The 19856-nt window shown below is 44.5% G+C and overlaps 1 protein-coding gene across 2 annotated transcripts in view; it reads right to left on the bottom strand.

The window, feature by feature from the left end:
* The window catches only part of ASTN1 (astrotactin 1), a 323018-nt gene that overhangs the window by 31791 nt on the left and 271371 nt on the right, over positions 1 to 19856 (bottom strand). For both annotated transcript variants that reach the window (XM_024133669.1, XM_028488086.1), the window contains exon 17: positions 6320 to 6588. In XM_024133669.1, coding sequence (XP_023989437.1) covers positions 6320 to 6588 — 269 coding nt within the window. The remainder of the gene's footprint in view (positions 1 to 6319; positions 6589 to 19856) is intronic.

Genomic DNA, 19856 nt, shown 5'->3' on the forward strand with positions numbered 1-19856 from the left:
TGTCTGGCCTTACATTTAGGTCTTTAATCCATTTTGAGTTTATTTTTGTGTATGGTGTTAGGGAGTGTTCTAATTTCATTCTTCTTCATGTACCTGTCCAGTTTTCCAAGCACCACTTATTGAAGAGGCTGTCTTTTCTCCACTGTATATTCTTACCTTCTTTATCAAAGATAAGGTGACCATATGTGTGTGGGTTTATCTAGGGCTTTCTATCCTGTTCCATTGATCTATATTTGGTTTTGTGCCAGTATCATACTGTCTTGATTACTGTAGCTTTGGAGTATAAGTCTGAAGTCAGGGAGCCTGATTCCTCCAGCTCCATTTTTCTTTCTCAAGATTGCTTTGGCTATGCGGGGTCTTTTGTGTTTCCATACAAATTGTGAAATTTTTTGTTCTAGTTCTATGAAAAATGCCACTGGTAGTTTGATAGGGATTGCACTGAATCTGTAGATTGCTTTGGGTAGTAGAGTCATTTTCACAATGTTGATTCTTCCAATCCAAGAACATGGTATATCTCTCCATCTGTTTGTATCATCTTTAATTTCCATCATCAGTGTCTTATAGTTTTCTGCATACAGGTCTTTTGTCAAAGGAGAAGTAACAACTGACACTGCAGAAATACAAAGGCTCAGGAGAGATTACTACAAGCAACTATATGCCAATAAAATGGACAACCTGGAAGAAATGGACAAATTCTTACAAAAGCACAACCTCCCGAGACTGAACTAGGAAGAAATAGAAAATATAAACAGACCAATCACAAGCACTGAAATTGAAACTGTGATGAAATATCTTCCAACAAACAGAAGCCCAGGAGCAGATGGATTCACAGGCAAATTCTATCAAACACTTAGAGAAGAGCAAACACCCATCCTTCTCAAACCCTTCCAAAATATAGCAGAGGGAGGAACACTCCCAAACTCATTCTACAACGCCACGATCTCAGTGGTGAAAAACTGAATCCATTTATACTAAGATCAGGAATGAGAAAAGGTTGCCCACTCTCACTACTGTTATTCAACATAATTTTGGAAGTTTTAGCCATAGCAGTCAGAGAAGAAAAAGAAATAAAAAGAATCCAAATCAGAAAAGAAGAAGTAAAACTGTCACTGTTTGCCGATGACATGATACTGTACGTAGAGAATCCCAAAGATGTTACCAGAAAACTACTAGAGCTAGTCAATGAATTTGGTAAAGTAGCAGGATATAAAACGAATGCACAGAAATCTCTTGCATTCCTATACACTAATGATGAAAAATCTGAAACAGAAATTAAGGAAACACTCTCATTTACCATTGCAACAAAAAGAATAAAATACCTAGGAATAAACCTACCTAAGGATACAAAGTCCTTTAAATGCTAACACTTTTGTAAGGGAGCAGACCCTATGGGGCCTTCTGGGGGCAGACCCTTCCCCCATATCCTCTGCTTTAGCTCCTCTCTGAAGTGCCTAGATAATAGTATCTGATGCACATTTCCTGAGTTGTTTTACAGATGTGAAAGCCCCCCAGCAAATGGAAGATATTAACTACTTGATGACCATGAGCAAGTAGCCCTCAGGCCTCCTGGAGCCTAAGGACTGATAATGTTAACCCCTGCCACACCGGCCTGTCACCACACCATCAACCAATCAGAGAATTGTGCACAAGTTGATCACACACCCTGCAACCCCTCTCCCTCACCTGGGCTTTAAAATTGTTTTTCTGAAAGCCTTTGGGGAGTTTGGAGTTTTAGAGCACAAGCCACCTGTCCTCCTTGTACTGGCACCTTTACAATAAACGCTGCATTTTCCTTCACCACAATCTGGTGTCAGTAGATTGGCTTTACTGTGCGCAGGTGAGCAGACCCGAGTTTGGTTCAGTAACACTTTAATTTGAGCTCCATGTAAGACAGTTATCATGATTCACAGTGGAGGACACTTAGAATCCAAAAGGTTAGTTAACTTGCTCATGGTCACAGGTTAGTACATGGGTAACAGGATGGATTTTACATCTCAGGCTTGATGGAAACATCAAGCTCTCTTGATTAACACCGTATCCACCTGCTCCCAGGATGAATACCAGTTCACAGTAGGTGCTCACTTTATGCTTTACCTGACTAAACCAAATTCAAATCAAAAGGTGTATTTTTTTTAACTAGGAAAACAGACATCCTTTGAGATGAGCAGAATCAAGAGGACATCATGGCTGCTGCCTTACAGTCTTCAATCAATTGTTATTGGCTAAGTACCTGTAGGGACGATTTCCTGTCCTAAGCGTTAAGGATACAGTGCATAAGATATACATGGCCCCTGCTTGCATTAAGTCTTACAGCTAAATAATAAACAAACAAAAGTTATATAAATAACCAGAACTGTGATAAGGGCTCCAGAAAAGGGTGAAATGGTGGCAGGAGGGACAAGGAGGGGGCCAATCTCACAGAGGAGTTTGGGAAGGCCTCCATGAGCTTGGAGGGATAGGTCAAGAGTAATCCGGTCACAAAGCTTGGGGAAGTAGTCCAGGTAGAAAAACCAATATTAAGAAGACTTTAGCCTGTAAGAAACTTGACTTCTAAAATCAACTGAGAAAAAGTTCATCTTGCCGTAAGAGACAGAGCAGGGGAGGGGGCAAAGAGATGCTAAGAAAGTGAGAGGGTGGCAGGCCGATTACAGAGAGTCCTTAGGACACCATGTGGGGGTGGGTGTCACATTCTAAGAGCAACAGGAAACCATCAAAGTGTTTCAAACAGGGGAGCAACCTGATCAGATTTTCCTTCCAAAGGTATTGATGACAATACGTATGATGACAAACATTCTAAATGCCGTTTCAGACCATTTGCTGAGAGTTCCTACTCTCTAAGTCCTGGGAGAGAGGTAACTGTGTAGGTAGGATGAGGGTACAAGAGAGGAATCAAGAAGGAACGCTTTGGGAAAGGAAGAGAAAGGAAAACTACATTTTTCTTAGTACCTACAATGTGCCAGGCATTGCATAGGAATCCTTGTTTGTTATTAGATTTAATCCTGATTCCAGAAAAGAAATCGAATTTTCCAATTTTTATTATTTTTCTCTAAGGAAAGCAGCTGAACTTTTTGTTTTTTATAAATTTATTTATTTTTATTTTTGGCTACGTTGGGTCTTTGTTGCTGCGCATAGGTTTTCTCTAGTTGTGGCGAGCAGGGGCTACTCTTCCTTGCTGTGCGTGGGCTTCTTACTGCGGTGGCTTCTCTTGTTGTGGAGCACAGGCTCTAGGCACACAGGCTTCAGTAGTTGTGGCACACAGGCTCAGTAGTTGTGGCTCGCGGGCTCTAGGGCGCAGGCTCAGTAGTTGTGGCACACGGGCTTAGTTGCTCTGAGGCATGTGGGATCTTCCCGGGTCAGGGCTCAAACCCCATGTCCCCTGCATTGGCAGGCGGATTCTTAACCACTGCACCACCAGGGAAGTCCAAGCAGCTGAACTTTCAAGCCAAGTTCATCTATCCATTGATTTGGCCATTTATTCATCATTTCGTTCATTCATTCTACAGAATGCCAACTATGTGTGACTACTGCTGGGTACTAGGATTCCATAGAAGAGAAAGTTTCTCATAGTCTAGAGGAGAGTGAACAACTATATAAACACTAGGATAGTAGGTGATGCATGCTTTAAAAGATGTATGAACATATACAGTGGGAGTTACATGAAGGAACATCGGGTTGGTCTGGGAGTGTAAGGGAGAGTCATGTTTGAGCTGAAACTTGGAAGTAACAGTAAGAGTTTGCCAGTGGCAGTAATGTGGGAAAAGGCACTTCCGGGAGAAAGAGTTGAAAGTCTGAAGGGCCAAATGCATGGGAGAAAATGTGTTTTGTTTAAGGAGGTACAAGGAGTTAAATTTCGGAGGATAAAGCATAAAGTATAGAGTGGGTACAGCCTAACCATGTCAGCGAAGACAAAATCGGAGAGTGAACTGCCCTTGTAATGATGTGCTAAGGACTTTAGATTTATTCAATAGATTCTGCAGAACCACTGAATTACCTTGCTGCTATATGATCAGAAGTCCATATTAGACTTAAGACTAGTTAGTTAGATGACTCTGACTGGTCTAACAGGGAAACCAGTAAGAAGCCTACTGTAACAAGAAGATGGTGGCCTGATATTACAATGGATGACGGAAATAGTTAGGCTGTGACAGGGGGTATAATAAAAAGAGGATGGATTTGAGATATTTGTAGCCCTAGATGATGGATTAGATGTTAGGGACAAGAAAAGTCTAGGAAGCCTCCCTGGTCTCCAGTTTGGGCAACTTGGTAGAAAAGAATGCCATTCACTGAAGTGGAAGCACAAGCAGGTATAGTTTAGGGTGGAAGGTGGTGACTTCAAGTCTGTTGGGTTTGAGACACCTGGTTTGTCATATGGTTTGACCTACTTGTTTCTAAATTGCAATCACAGACTAGACTGAAATATGGCACTGGAGATTATTTAGTCCGACAGAAGGAAGACAATGAGGCCAAGAGGTTGGAAAACTGGCCTGAAGATCTACCAGACAGGTAGGGATAGGAACACACCAAGTTACTAATGCCAGGACTTAGCTCCCCTCCACTGGTCCTTTGCTTCATCACTCCTCATCTCTATTCCTTGGTAGAAAGGGCACAATTAGAAAGAAAAGCAGAGGAGTGGAGAGAATGGTGACCACAGAAAATGTCTAAGGAAGAAGAGAGAAGGTATGGTGACTGAACTCCTGCTCAGGCCACCTTTCTGTGTGTTTGGAAATTAAAGGTTCAAAATATGGCCAGATGGGAGGTATTTCTCAACCACTCTCCTAAGACCAGTGCAGGGAGACAGAGGGGGCTAAATTCTGGCAAGCAGGGGATCCAGAAAGGGGCGTTGCTAAAGACAAAAATTCCTTCAGCTTCCTCATTCTGCTGGTACTGGCCCAACAGGAAGCAGGGGCTCCAGGCCCCCCTCTCCCACCAAGCTCTTCCCTGTCTGCAGCTTCGCATGCCCTGCCCCATAGGATGGTTCTAGGCGTGAGCTCCCTGATTCTGCTGCTCCCAGGCAAGTGCACAGGAGCTCCTGGGGTACCAACTGCAGCAGCCTTGGGTGCTCACAGAAGACAGAGTGGGACACGTGAGGGGAGGGCTGGGCATTGGATTAAAAGCACTGCAGCTTTGGGGTTTCCATGGTGACACAAGCCCCTCCTTCTCCTCATCCTTTCAAGCCCACCTCCAGTGGTCTCTTCTCTCCCACTTCTCTTCCCATAGTCACTTCTATCAGATTGAAGAGAAATTTGCAGGCCAAAGGAACAATTTATCTTTTTTGTTCCTGTGAAAAACCTTATTTTCAAACACTCAATGAAGTATCTGTAGCAGAGGCAGAGAGGCGAGAGAAACACACACGCATCACCTATGAAACAAACTGTGACGCACCAGGTGTCCCTTAAAAGAGAAAAGAGAAAGCAATTATCACCCCACCTGGAGAGACACACCTCTCAAGCAGGCAAGCAGCTCACTGCTGAGACTCCACTATATCTTTTCCCCAAAGTGGCTTTGCCTAATCTCAGAAGTCCCCCGCCCTGAGCTTCTGTGTTTTTGATTTTTGTCATTGTTGTTGTTGTTGTCTTTGTTTTGACCCGCTCTGTTCTTAACATCCTTGAGAAGATCAGAGAGCTAGGAAATGAGGTAGGTCACTGCCTCTGCTGCATTTATTTAGCTTACCCTTTTGGGTCCATTCATTTCCTTGGAAAAGGGAGGGGCAGAGGAAAAAGAGGAGTGACTGGGAAATGTCATGACCCAGCTGCATAATATAAGGCAGGAAGATCTGCGTGGATGTGGAGTTTTGTTCTTAAGAGTCAGAGTGATAGGCAGAAAATCAACCCCCTCCAGACTAAGGTGGACAGATCCTTCCCTTGGGGATCTGTACCTAATGTGCTCCTCCTAGCCTAGCTGACCCAGTCTTGGATCGGTTAGGGGAGCTGGTCCACCTGCCGTGCCAACAAGGGGGTGGTACTGCTGAGTCCCCTCCCACGACCACCCCCTGAGGCTTTCTGAACAAAGCTCAGGTGACTGTGATTGCTATGCCTCCTTATCTCCCTTCTTCCTTCCAGCCTTTGTTGCTCAAAAACCTGTACAAATGCCAAGCGGTGACTCCTGAGTCATCACCATGGGTGTTGCAGATGCATTTATTTGATTTAATATGCAAAAATGCAAATATAAGCAAATTAGGTGGCTGGAGTAGTTAAATAAAAAGTCTCACTCTCCATATTGTAGCGTTGAGCTCAGCTGACCCTGTCACCCCCTCAGGCCATTTGGAAAGCCCTCTGTTGTTGTTGATGCCACCTTAAACCATGAGTCCCAGGCCTCTTACCCTCTGCGTCTGGTTGTTGGTGACCAGTTCATAGATGGGGGCTGCTCTGGTCACCTCCAGCAGAACTGGCTCAGCAGGGGTGTCAGGGCTGGATGTCACATGACACAGGGGGCAGGACGAGGGGCACCGTCCCTTGCTCTGGCACTCCATGCGGACTCCAGCCGCCATGCGCTTGGTGCCAGACTCTGACAAGCTGGCAATGTATTCAGGGAATGTCAGCACCTTGGGGTCTCTTTCCCGCTCCTCTGACTCGTCGGATGGGGAGTTGCCTGCCAGACACAAAATAAAAAGGAACAGTGAGGGAGGTGAAAGAGCAGGGACTTGCATGGCCTCGTGGCCCCTGAGTGCTAGACTCAAGTCCTTGAGAGGTCAGAAAATGACTCTGAGGGGGTAAGAATGTGACGCTGTTATCCCACTTAGTTTGGGGAACCCATCCTCCCAGAGACCCACACAGCTAGAAATGACCCTTCCAAATGTGAGAGCAGGTTTTCTTCCTTCCTGAGAATCATCAGCGCCACGGATCCTTTCAGACGGATGCTTCTGCCGTATTTGTGCAGGATTTATGGCTGTCATCAATAATATCAACAATAACAGCAGTGATTATTCTATGAATCATTTTCTTCATCCAAAAATGAAGATATTAATACCTACCTCTAGCATTGGGTTATAAATAAACAGCCAACTATTTTCAGAGCACAAAACACAATGGCTATAGTGCATGTTGAAGCATCATCATCATAGTTTTAATCATAACTATCAGTAAGATTTATCAAGTCTGTACAGTGAAAGTGAGATCTGTTAAAGATCTCCCTTAACCCCTATAACAACTCTCCGCATGAGCTCTATCATTACACCCATTTTATAAATGAGGAAAGTGAGGCCAAGAGCCTCAAGATCACACAGCTAGTGTATAGTGAGATCTGAAATTTGAATCCAGTCTTGTCTGATCCTAAAGCCGTTAAGTCATAGGGAATAACAGGACTTCTCTGCTTCATTATTAATCAATGTATTAAAGATACAGAGGGAAGTTTGACTTTTTCAAAAAGATTTGCACTACAAAGCCTGAAAGATGGGTCCACATTGCCCTTGACTGATGAGTAAAAGGTATTTGGGGAAGCTCTTGATTTATTTTTGGTGACAAACATTGGAAATGCCTACCAGAAGTGTTTTTCCCTATGGAAGAAAGCATTGCTTGATATTTCTCTTCCAAGCCTTCATGATTTTTCATTTAATTTATTAAGTCTAAAGAAAGATGGAAATAGAATCTGCTAACAAAAAGCTTTGGGTTCCTTAGGAGATCCCTGGTCCTTTGTGCACAGTTGTATGCCCGAACGTGAAACAATTTCAGGGAGACAGCTGGGCTTTTGGAAACAATAGGCAGACACAGAATGTTCCTCCTGGTCCTCAGGCTCATCAAGAGTGCCAAGCTTGAGGGACCAGATCTTTGGGGAAACTGGTTGCAAGGATTTGCAAAGTGGTTCCAGAAGATAATTGTGAGATACGACTTATGACTTCAGAGCCGAGTTCCCTCTTATGGGGCTCAGGGAGCACTGTTATTCTCCCCTTGTTTGCGATGTAATGTAAGACCGTTTGGAAGTGTCCAGAGGCATTTCAGCACTGTTGTTTCCCACATGAGCATCATACTGTGCGGATGAGGCATTTTTACCAGCAGCTCCATTGACACCAGATTCCTTCTGTGTGCAAAGGCAAAGGCTCACTTAGAAACTATAAATATGGAATATAATTTATTTCACACGTGCCTTTTGTTTAATAACGGATCAAAGATTGAGCTCAAGCCCTTGCGATGTTATAAGAGAACTGCATAACCGCACACACCAAAGCCAAGAACGATGGTCTCCAATAGGAAGTCCAGAAGCCCACACCAGCTAGCCCCAGAGTCAACTCCAAGCCATGTGTACATCTTGATTGACATTCAGGCTCATGAAACTCAGTGAACCCCACTGGGAGGGTTCATAAAGCGGCCACGACCTGGCAGGACTCTCCTCACCCAGCCCGCCCCTGGCCAGGTCTCCAATCTTCTTCAACAGGCTGTATGAACTGGGCTGCGATAAGTAGGGGTGGCGTGAAAGCTTTGCAACTGTGATGTGATTTCTAGAAAAACAGGCCCTCGTTCATTGAGAAAGTAAATGAAAAAAGAAAAAATCAGTAAAGAGACCATGCTTCTTTTCAAGATAAGATTTAAAACATTTCACTGTGCAAGCCTTGCCGGGGAGCTGGAGGGTCTCTTGCTGGCCCTCCTGACCCTCACAAGCATTTCATTATCCATCCACGTGTCATCTCAACCTCCCGGTTGAGAAAGTATTCAACAGAGGCTGCGAAAAGCATTTCTATGAAATGACCACTAGATGGTGATATCAGTTCTAAAATGACTTCTGTGAGAGGAAAGAAAAGGCGTGATCAATCCGGTGCGGCCACTTTGGTACCACAGAAAATAAACTTACGGAAAAGTAACACCTGGTTACTTAAAAAAAAAAAAGTCATGGTACAATTTCCTTTCAATCAAATAATAAAAGGCTGAGTAAAACAAATCCATAAAACTTATCCTAAGGAGAAAAATATAGAGTGAGAGACATAATTGTGAGAGACACAAGATAGGAAGGGAAAATAAAACTCTAAAGGGAAAATAAAAATCCCCCTCCATATCCTTCACATGGAGTATAGTTTACTTCAAGGGGGAAATAATATGCCACCAAATTTCTTTTCTCTCACTTTTACTCCCCAAACACCCAGAAACTACCCCCACACCCTACATACACATCCGTATATAAGACATATAACCCCTGTCCATTCATCACTTAGGGTGCACCATCTGACAGACAAATTGGGCCACGAGAGGGCACTGCAACCCCAAACGCAGCCGAGCTGAGTGACAGCCTCCCTGCCCTCCAGCGCTGCATCATTAAGGCTTGTAATTGCTGTAAACATTTGAGGGGCTGCTCCCCTTGCTTCCGTCTTCTGGCTTTCCCAATTAAAATCAAGATGCAACTAATCCCCTTCAGTATCCTTCAGCCCTGGATTGGTGTAAGAGTAGGACGTAGAGAAACACAGGAAGGGGTTTACAGAGGAAGATGGTGAGAGGCCACCAAACTCTTGTTTTCATCAGAATTGTATTTTCCTTCTCCTGATAATATTCAGGCCCCTATAGAGCAGGCCCTGTTGGAGGCCAAGACGAATTGCCCCTCTGGTCCCCTCATCATGCAGGATGGAGCTGTCTAGAGAGGAGCGAGATTTACACAGAAGTAATGAGCAGCTAACTCCCCAAAGCCATCTATTCAGGATCCAGCGAAGAATAGATGTGTGTGTTATGAGAGATTTTTCAAAAAGGAAATGCATTTTCCATGCGCCATTAAAGATACAATCGGGAAATACTCCTTAAAATGATGGAGTCCAGTGGTGAAAGCCCAGATAAATCTCCCTTTGCCCAAAGAGAGCAGCAAAAACCAACGTGTCTGTGGGGAGTGAAAGAGTTCAAACCTAAAAGCTTCAGGAGAGTCTGAGCTTTGACATTTGCTTTTAACCCCCAGCTCAGTGTTGGAGTGGGTGGTGGTGAGGTCTGTGTGTAGAGACTGGAGGAAAGAGTCTCTGCCTTATTTCCTTATGGTTCAATGGCCACCTTCTTCCATTGTCCACTCCAGTGACAGTCCTTTCTTACTTCGTCCCTCTTCTGCCCTCTAGATCCTGGGTGGAAATGCTCTAGTAATTTGAGACACTATCTTGTTTCTTAATAAAATGAATATTCTATTTCAACAAATTCACAGTTTCTGGACAAAAATAAGCTACAATTAAGGTCTTAAAAGAATATAACTGACAAAGGTAACTTCTGACCAAGAATACCCAAGTGTGCTCCCCCCCACTCACCCCCGTTTGCAAAATTCACCCTATTGCTCTCAGGGGAGGCTTTGGGGTCCTCATCACACTTAGCTTTCTTACAAGTAGAAGAACAGCCAACCTGGAATGTCGTTAACAACCCCAAAACTGCAAAGCATTCCGCAAATACAGTTTGCTATAAATAAATGCCATTTGCTTTAGGCTAAATCTGTATCCTACAGCACACAGTGGATGAATTTCCCCAATAGAATATTGTGGTATGAGATTATTGGCATCCTCAGTGTTCAAAATCTCTTTGTGGGTGTGCCTGTGGCCTTAGGCATGTACATATTGACCCACCTAGACTCAGGAGCATAGGAGGATGATAAAAGTGACTGACCATCCTCATGCAGGGCCTGCTCTGCTGCTGGAAACTGACAGGTCATGAAGGTGAATTAGTTGTTACGAAGTAAATTGGTACCATTCCTGTAGGATTCTGGGACTGCTTAAGAATCTCTCTCCTGAGTTTGTGCCCAAGGCAATGAGATGCTAATGACATCACAGCTAGAACTACAGAGGCAGTTCATTAGGCAGCCAAAAGAAATCAAATGCAAACTTGTCAGATCCCAGCTTTTGGAGACAGCTTAGGACCCACAGGAAAGAAAGCTTGACATGGGGTAAATGAAGCACAGCCATAGCGAACTGCACCCTGAAGCCCACGGACACCCTGATTTCCATGACCTACCCCCACTCCCACTCCCCCCACCCCAGTCTACTCCTGTTCACACCAGAAATCCTGAAGTTACCCGAATTCACATTTCCAACCATGTACCCAGGCTCAAATCAGCCTCTTAGGGTGTTTAATTATGTCTGTAAACAGAGAGGGTCAGGTCGCTCTGGATGGCCTTGAATTGAACTCCTAGACCTGCCATGAGACACACTTTCTGAGACCTGACCAAAATACAATACGAAGTGGATAGGGCCTGACCCGGCCACTTCTCTCTACACCTCAATAGGAGATAAGGGGTGCTCTGGGGGCAGGGATTGTGTCTTCATATTTGAAACTCCTTTCCCTGGTTTAGGTGTATATATCCATTTCCATATCTCTTTCTATCTATGTCTATCTATATATCCATGGATATATATATTTTTTTTTTGGAGGGAAAAGGGGAGTGAATATAGTAAGTCATGACCATAGATTTAAATTTTAAAAACAAGTCAAGCATAAAGAATAAAGCCAACGCATCTGTAAATAGTCTCTAGCCCCTCACCAAAGCTTCAAGCAATCAAGTAGAAAGAAAAAAAACGTTACCTGATGACAGCCAAAGCTACATTTCTAGCTGGGATTGCTTCCCCAAGTATAACAGAACTTAATATGCTTGCTTGGAAATCCATCTGAATGTTCAATAGGCACCTCAAACTCAACGTGTCCCAAACTGCAGTCCTTACGTCTCTACACCCTCCCAGCAATCTGCTCCTCCTTCCATAGGTCCTTGCTCAGGAAAGGGCATCAATTTCCCTATTGCTCGAGACAGAAATCCTGGCTTCTTTGTGGGTCCCTTCTTGCTCTCCCAATCAATCTTTTTTTTTTTTTTTTTTTTTTGCAGTACGCGGGCCTCTCACTGTTGTGGCCTCTCCCGTTGCTGAGCACAGGCTCCGGACGCACAGGCTCAGCGGCCACGGCTCACGGGCCCAGCCGCTCCGTGGCATGTGGGTGGGATCTTCCCAGACCAGGGCACGAACCCATGTCCCCTGCATTGGCAGGCGGGCTCTCAACCACTGCACCACCAGGGAAGCCCCCCCAATCAATCTTAAATCTATGTACTTTACCTCCCCCAAGCCATCCACTTCGCTGCAAGGTCTGAGTCAGACTGCCTGGGCTTGATTTCTGACCTTACCACTTGTTAGCTGTGTAATTTGGGGGTGGTTTCTTAACCTTTCTGTGCCTGGGCTTTCTCATACATAAAATGGAGATGATAATAACAACTGATTTAGTAAGGCTGTGGTAACGATGGACTGATAAAATCCATGCAGAGAGTTTAGCGGAGCTGGGACATAGTGAGTACTCTCTAAAATTAATGATTCTCACAATGCCTGTCTACTTACCTACACTGCTGCCAGCCACACCATCAAAAGATGGGCTCCTTGAAGGACAAAATTATGTCTTGTTCGCCACTATAATATCCCACAGTGCCTAACATGTAATGTAACTAATGCATTTGACAATTCATTAAACAAATATTTATGGAATGCCTACAAATGTTTGTCCAACTAATAAATCATTTTTAATGACTTGTATACAAAGTGACTACTCCCTGCGTTCTGCAGGTTCTAACTAGACAGCCTGGGTTTAATTTCATTTCTCACCTTGCTGTCCTGGGTTCTTCTGAGATTTTCTAGTTTTCTTCGAAGAGAGACATCAACTCAGAGTGAGTTCCACTACTTTCATGTACAAACGGGAATTGGTCAGAGATAATCTAGTTGCAAAGATTTGAGATAATATTGCAAAAATACATTTTGTAAATTTTGAAAGTATACACACATATCTCAAAGGTTATTAATGTGCACTGGGTAATCACCTTGGGACTTAAGGATTTACACTTAAGAAAAGGGGTAGCCGACTGTGGCGCTGAAGAGCAGAAAGTGGTTCTCCTGTGACTAGAAAATGTGAGAAAGTTGTGGTCACTAATGTCACAATGTGTCAAAAGGCCGTGACTGGTGTCCTGGGCCTGCGGGGCCATGGGTACCAGTAGCTGAGGTGGAGGTACATTGCTGTGGGGTTCTAGGCAGCTCTGAGAGCTGAGCGATAGCATTGTACTGGGATTCAACATTGTGTGGACCACTTCACCAGCAAACAAGGCAGTGTGACAGCAAGAGAGAGAGGCATTCTGGACTCCAAGGACGGTCACAGAGAACCACGCCTTCTGCACTTTTCCTACTCTGTCCAGTCTCAGCCTACACACTGGAGCCCATCAACCTTTCCCACTACACATTCATCACTGCCCATTAGCTCAGAGGAAGCACATCTTTCTTTTGGGATTAAATACTAGACAACTATCCAACACGTTCGGCAACAGTCCCAATTCCAGAGAGTTTATACTCTTGTCCTTTCTTACAAATAAATCCACAATTAAAAAACAAAAATCCTTTGTCAGGATGTATCCTTTGTGTTCTAAAATTAAAGTTACATTAAGAGGTACAAACTACTAAGTATAAAATAAATAAAATACAGGGACGTAATGTAAACCAAAAAAATATTAAAGTTACCGTACACTTCAGCTCTAGTTCTTTGGTATTCCTTCAGGAAATTTCTGGAAATAGCAGATCAGATGGTCTTTGTTATAAGCATGAACAGCATGTCTGGGTGTGGTGAAGTCCAGTGTAATAGTCAGTGGTCATCAAATACCCACTGGGCACCTCAGCAAAGCACCATTAACGGGACGTTCGAGAAAAGGTGTCTTCTGGAAAATTAAATGTTTTGTTTAACTGGTACTTAGCAGAAAATGCTTAGTTTTCCTCCAATTCTTGTTGACATTTTTCTTCTCTAAAAATGTTGTTTTCCAATTTTCTGCCTCACTCATGAAGCATTGCCTACCAAACAGAATTAAACCTTTCCCCAAGGCGCCTGCAGGTGATGATTTTGTTCATCAATTATGACCATGCAGATGTGGAAGTTGTAGGAGACAGAAAGAAAATGGTATCTCGTCCCCAAACAGCTCTTAAAAAGTGGATCAATAATAAGGTTACATTTTCTGAAGATTGCCCCCCTCTTAATAGGCATGTTGTCAAACAAATAATTGCCTGGTTGAGGCTCCTGGTTCAGTAGGTTCATGTGAAATTGAAGTTTTGGTGTAGCTGCAGTGCTTTGTCTTTGCCAAAAGCTGTTAGTCAGCTTTGATGTGGGAACAGTTTTAATTTCATAACAAATTGACAAATTGGCCAAAGCCTCCGTCAGCCTCTTTTTGGTCAGTAATAGTGATGTTCCATTTGGGATGAGAGGTTGAGTCCAAGAAACAGCAGGAGAGCAGCCTCTACCAAGGAATCAATAAAAACGCAAAGATAGCCTTTGTCTAGCAGTGACCCCAAGTGCTAAAAAAATAAGCGACCTCTTTTCGATCTTAAACTTAGTGTGAAAAGGAAAATATGAAGACAGCCCAGTGATGCAACCACCACTTTAAAGATGCCTGAATATGCATCTCTAAACAGCCCATGCATCTCAAGAGGAACAAAAATAAAATCCAAGAATTCCTGGGAAGCCCTAAAGCTTTTACTACAAAAATGAGCTCTTCTAATCAGCTAGACTGCTCGTCCCCAGTGGGCAAGAAGCTGCCTCTGTTTTGTTGGCGCGTCGTGGCTCTCACCCAGGCCCTGCACTTGATAAGCGTTCAACAAACACACAGGGATGGAAAGAAGCAAAAGGTTTTTAGCTCTCTCTACTCTCGGACTGCCTGCAATTCCTCAAGGCTGCAACCCAAAGCCTCATTAGGATTCATCAAAAAGGCCAGGCCAGGAAGCCTGAGTGGCTCAGAGGGACTGTCCGGAAGCACCTGCACAGCGCACTTAGCGCACAGGTGTGTGGGTTGTGGGAGACCCGGTGGACATCACTGTTGTCCCAACACACCCTAAAAATGTCTTTCTTTCCCTTTTCCTTTCTTTCTCTCCCTTCCTCCCTCCCTCCCCACCTCTCTTTTCTTTCTTCCCTACCTTCCATCCTTCCATATATACATATATATATATATATATATGCCACTCTGCTCCCATCATCCCTAGCAGAAGGTACTTAGTGCCTGTGTCCAGAGGGGTACCTACCACACTGTAACAGACTGAGTTTAGTTTTATGTCTTGTCTGTCCCACTCACTTCCATCCCTGCATCCCTAGAGCCCAGCACCTGGTACTCTGTAGGTACTCCCTATCACAAATTGTAATAAATGTGTGTGCGCATTGTCTAACAACCACATTTATAATGTTTATATGATTCCGGTTTTTCATCTGCCTGTTACAGTCTCATTTCTTTATTCACCAAATGCCTCTCATGTGACTCTCGGTGGATGGCCAGGTTTTTTGTTCATATCAAATCTTTCCTGTTTTGTTTCCTAAGGCTGCCCTAACAAATGACACCACATGAGTGGCTTAAAACAACAAAAATTGGGCTTCCCTGGTGGCGCAGTGGTTGCGCGTCCGCCTGCCGATGCAGGGGAACCGGGTTCGCGCCCCGGTCTGGGAGGATCCCACATGCCGCGGAGCGGCTGGGCCCGTGAGCCATGGCCGCTGAGCCTGCGCGTCCGGAGCCTGTGCTCCGCGACGGGAGAGGCCACAACAGAGGGAGGCCCGCATACCACAAAAAAAAAAAAAAAAAAAAAAAAAAAAAAAAATTTATTTCTCCAGTTCTGGGGGTTAAAAGTCGAAAGCCATGATGTTGGCAGGACCACAGTCCCTCTGAAGGCTCTAGGGGAGGATCCTTCCTGCCTCCTCTAGCTTCTGGTGGCTCCTGCCAATCCTTGGTGTTTCTTGGCTTATAGCTGCATTACTCCAATCTTGGCCTCAGGTGTTACCTGGCCTTCTTCTCTGTGAATGTGTGTCCAAATCTTCCTCTGCCTTCTCTTATAAAGACACAAGGCTCACCCTAAATCCAGGATAACCTCATCTAAATTACATCAGCAAAGACCCTATTTCCAAATAAGGTCACAATGTGAGGTTCCAGATGAACACTGATTTTGCGGGGGCCACTATACAACCCACTGGAGCAGCCATAGCCTCTAACACTGCGACACTGACAGTCAGCCCTGCCCTGCCCCACAGCCAGGGACGATTCATTGGCTGGCCATTTGGTGGCTGGCCATCCATCCCCTTGACCTCCTCCCAGCACAATGGGAAGAAGAAAGAAGTCTCCAGCTCCATCAGCGTCCCCAGCCCAGCCGCAGCTGTGTGCAGCCAGATTGAAGATGGCCCCCAAGGCCTCAGAGGATCAAGAACCAGCCCTGAAGCCCTGTACTTTGGCTAAATCTCAATGGCATCAGGGTCCCCCATCTCATCCACAGGCCAGCTGATGATTCTCATGTACCTCCTCCTGGTAGGGAAGAGGAGAACAGGCCAAAGGGACCTGGGCCACAGAGGTTGTCCCCTTAACTCATTGCTCCTGCCTCTCCAAACTCCATCATAAGGTAGATTTCTCTGTGAAATGGATGATCATTGCCAGACATTTTTTTTAAAGTATAATTATCAATATGAAGATTATTGATGATAACACATCTTATAGCTTACAATGAATGCATGGTATCATTTTTTATCCATTTTCTTTATTTTTTGAAAATTCAACTTGTGATTCCAAATGGTGAAGATAGTTAAAAAAAAAGTTAGTATCTTCTTGGCTTGATACTAAATTTATTGTAGTTATTATTCCAATAACTATCCATTGCATTAAAGCTTTTTCCAAACCAGCCAAAATAAATAAATAAATAAATAAACCTGACCTAGAGATTCAGAGTCACAGCCTTCCGGATGTGCAGAGCTGCAGTAGATTATCCCTGCTGATTCGCTACAGACAGAGCAGCATGGAGAGAGGGAGCGCGAGGGAGGACGAGGCCGGGAGAGAGGTGAAAATGAGGAACACCTGCGGGATTAGTTATTTTCAAATCTCCATTAGCAGAAAGATCATGTGAGGATTGGGCAAGCTCAGCGGGCCACCAGGAAAGAACTTTCTGTGCCCCTGTCTGGAGATTAAAGGCTTTTTTCCCCCAGTCTTGTTTTCCAGCTGAGATGAGAAGCCAAGTGTGCACCCCCAGACCGCTCAGGAGCCGGTGCCTTCCCTCTTTCCTGGTCCTCCCCAAGAAGGAGCCAGAAAAACACAGGGGACTAGCCGGGGGTCAAGTAGAGGGAGAAAACTGTAATAGAAACAGAGAGAGTGTAGAGAACAGGGAGCTCCCTGCACCAGCTTTGGCCTCTGCTAATGTTGAGGGCTCCACTGGGGGCCTCTGTGAGCCTCTGGCCATATCCACAGTGAAACTGATGCTTCCCTTTGTTCACCACGCGGCGTTACCTCTCAGCTAGGGGTGCCCACGAGCGCCTTTCGCTTTGCCAGGACCATCAGCCCAGCAACATTCTCTTTGTGACTCCATTTATTCCATCTCTTCTCCTATTGGCTCCAGCTCCTACCTCGTCACCTCTTTTCTTTCTCGCTTCAAACCTAGACAAGAGGAGCACAGTCTGGGGACACCCCGTGACGATTCTGAAATGGGTAAAACTGACAGGACGATTACTTGCCTTGTCTCCACATTACAAAAACTCGGCAGTACATTGTGTACAGAGTGTGTGTGTGTGTGTGTGTGTGTGTGTGTGTGTGTGTGTGTGTGTGTGTGTGTGTGTTCGGGATGCTAACCTGAGTTACCGGGGCAGGTGGGAGTCTTCAGGGCTTGTGTGGCTCCACAGCGAGAGATTTGATGCCTTGCTGGATGCTGTAAGGACTCACTTATAAATATCTTTAACTACCAAATGGTCTAGAAATTTTTAATAAAAATATTATTCAATAATAATACTACTTCAACCCTAGGTTTTGTTTTGCAAATGAATTTGGATGTTAAATCCTTTTGTTGCCCTGACCAATTTATTCTGCAAATTAACTATATATGAGAGGACGTAAAGTCCATTACCACTTAGCTTTGCCTCACTGAAATTTATGCTGCTTTCCTGCTCCTTGGAGCCCTGAGCTCAAATAGACTGTGGCTCCTGATGGTGATTTTGGATCCTACACAAGCCCCACACCTTTTGGTCCTCTTGAGTTTAAAATGCACTGAGTGGACCAGGCTCTTTTCATCTCCCGGTAACCTGTGCCCTCTCTTATCAGACTCTCTGGTCTCTGCAGCTGCCTGTCCAAACTTAATGAAACTCTCATTATAAGATGGGGTTTCACCCAGAGCTTCAACCCACACTTGTTTGTGTGGGCCACTCAGTGGCTCAGCCTGGTTGCAACACCATTTGTAAATGGTGGAAAGAGCCGGATGCATGGGAAAGCAAAGGTTACAAGATGAAGAGGCTGGCAATGAATGGAGCATGGCTGCTAAGCCCACGAATATCTTAGATTGTATTAAGAAAGTGTAGTGACCAAGGTGATGGAGAGAGACGGTGCCTCGTCAAGCCACACGCCTTGAGTTGGTTTAGGATTGAGTGTCACAGGTGGGGAGAGACTCCAATGAAAGGCCAGGCAGTCAGGATTCCAGGGCACCTGGAGACAGTGTCATATGAACACTGGCTGAAGGAATTGGGGCAGTTAGGATGGATACAGGGAGACTTGGAAGCAGACTTAGCAGTGCTCTCTGTAAATATCTGAAGGGTTGTCATGTGGAAGAGGTATCTCATGAATTCTGTATATCTCAGAGGGCAGAATGAAGATCCAAGGGAGGGGTCTTATTAAGTGAGAGGGAGTTGAGTTGACTGAACCACAAATTGTCATTGAGTGCTACTATGTGTCAGGTACAGTACTCAGCGCTAATGTACACAGATAAATAAGAAAAAAGAAAGCTCATTTTCCAGTGTGCACGGTGGGAGGAGTAGAGAGAAAAGGAGACAATGATACGACAGGGAGTGATATTAGAGGCGTGGAAGACAGGCTTTGGGTACACCTAGGAGGAAGTTTTGAAACCTATGCCTGAGGGTGGGGAGGCTAAAGGAAGCCTCTTGATTCCTTCAAGGACAATTTTTATATTAATTTATAACTGATACCAAGTAGGATGGGCAGCCTTGGAGATGATGAGCACTGGCTAGCAGCAGGGTTCTTCTAGATGCCAGACATCCACTTGTCAGGGATGTCACAGCAGGGGGAGCATTTCAGAAGAATGAGCTCCACATCCTTTTTTTTTTTTTTTTTTTTAATGCTTGAGTTCATGGTTTATACAGTCAAAGGATACAGATTAAGATCAGCAAAGAGAAAAATCCAGGAGAAACTAGATGTGAGCTTCCAGTGGACTCATATAGACAGCACTAAATGTTAAACATCTATTATCCTGTGACCTGATCTTCTCAGTATTTCCTTAAATCAGCAGGTTGGAGTGGGGGATATACATGTTACTAGGCACACCAAATGATTCTGACTTCAGATAACATGTTGGAGGTCACCAAGAGTAATTTATTTTATAAATATCGTCAGAACACTTTTTAAAAATTCTACAACTAACCTGAGTATGTAAAAGAGATGAAAGTCAGGAATAGACTCCTTAGGCATTTAACATCATTACTGTTTGGTAAAAATAAACAACTGTATTGTTTATGGAGCCATTCAAGCATCTTCTCAGAGCCCCAGGGTACAAGCAGCCTAATTTGAAAACTACTGATTCAGACTCTGATGACAATGGCCTGAACTGTTCCAGAAGTAATCAAGCATGCTCCCCAGCCAAGAGGAACACATGCTGGCCCTGGGAAGGGTATTGCCACAAGGAGTAGATTCCAACTGGCCATCTACGGTCACCTTGCATGCTGGATTTTGCTAGAAAAAAGCACTGTGTGGTCAGTCTTACTTTAGGTGCGTAATAACGAAGGTCAGAAAGCTTTTATACTCTTGATCAAAAATAGACCTACTCGTTTCTTGCCTCTCTGCTTCCTGCGGCGCGAGGAGAGGGGATTAAGGGCACCGCGTAAAGGAGCTCCAGAAACGGGCGCGAGCCGCGGCTGTCGGCGCGGACAGCAGAGACGGGCGTGGGACGCTAGGGTTGCTGCTGC

Source organism: Physeter macrocephalus, chromosome 4 (assembly GCF_002837175.3).
Source record: "Physeter macrocephalus isolate SW-GA chromosome 4, ASM283717v5, whole genome shotgun sequence".
Classification (NCBI taxonomy): Eukaryota; Metazoa; Chordata; class Mammalia; order Artiodactyla; family Physeteridae; genus Physeter; species Physeter macrocephalus.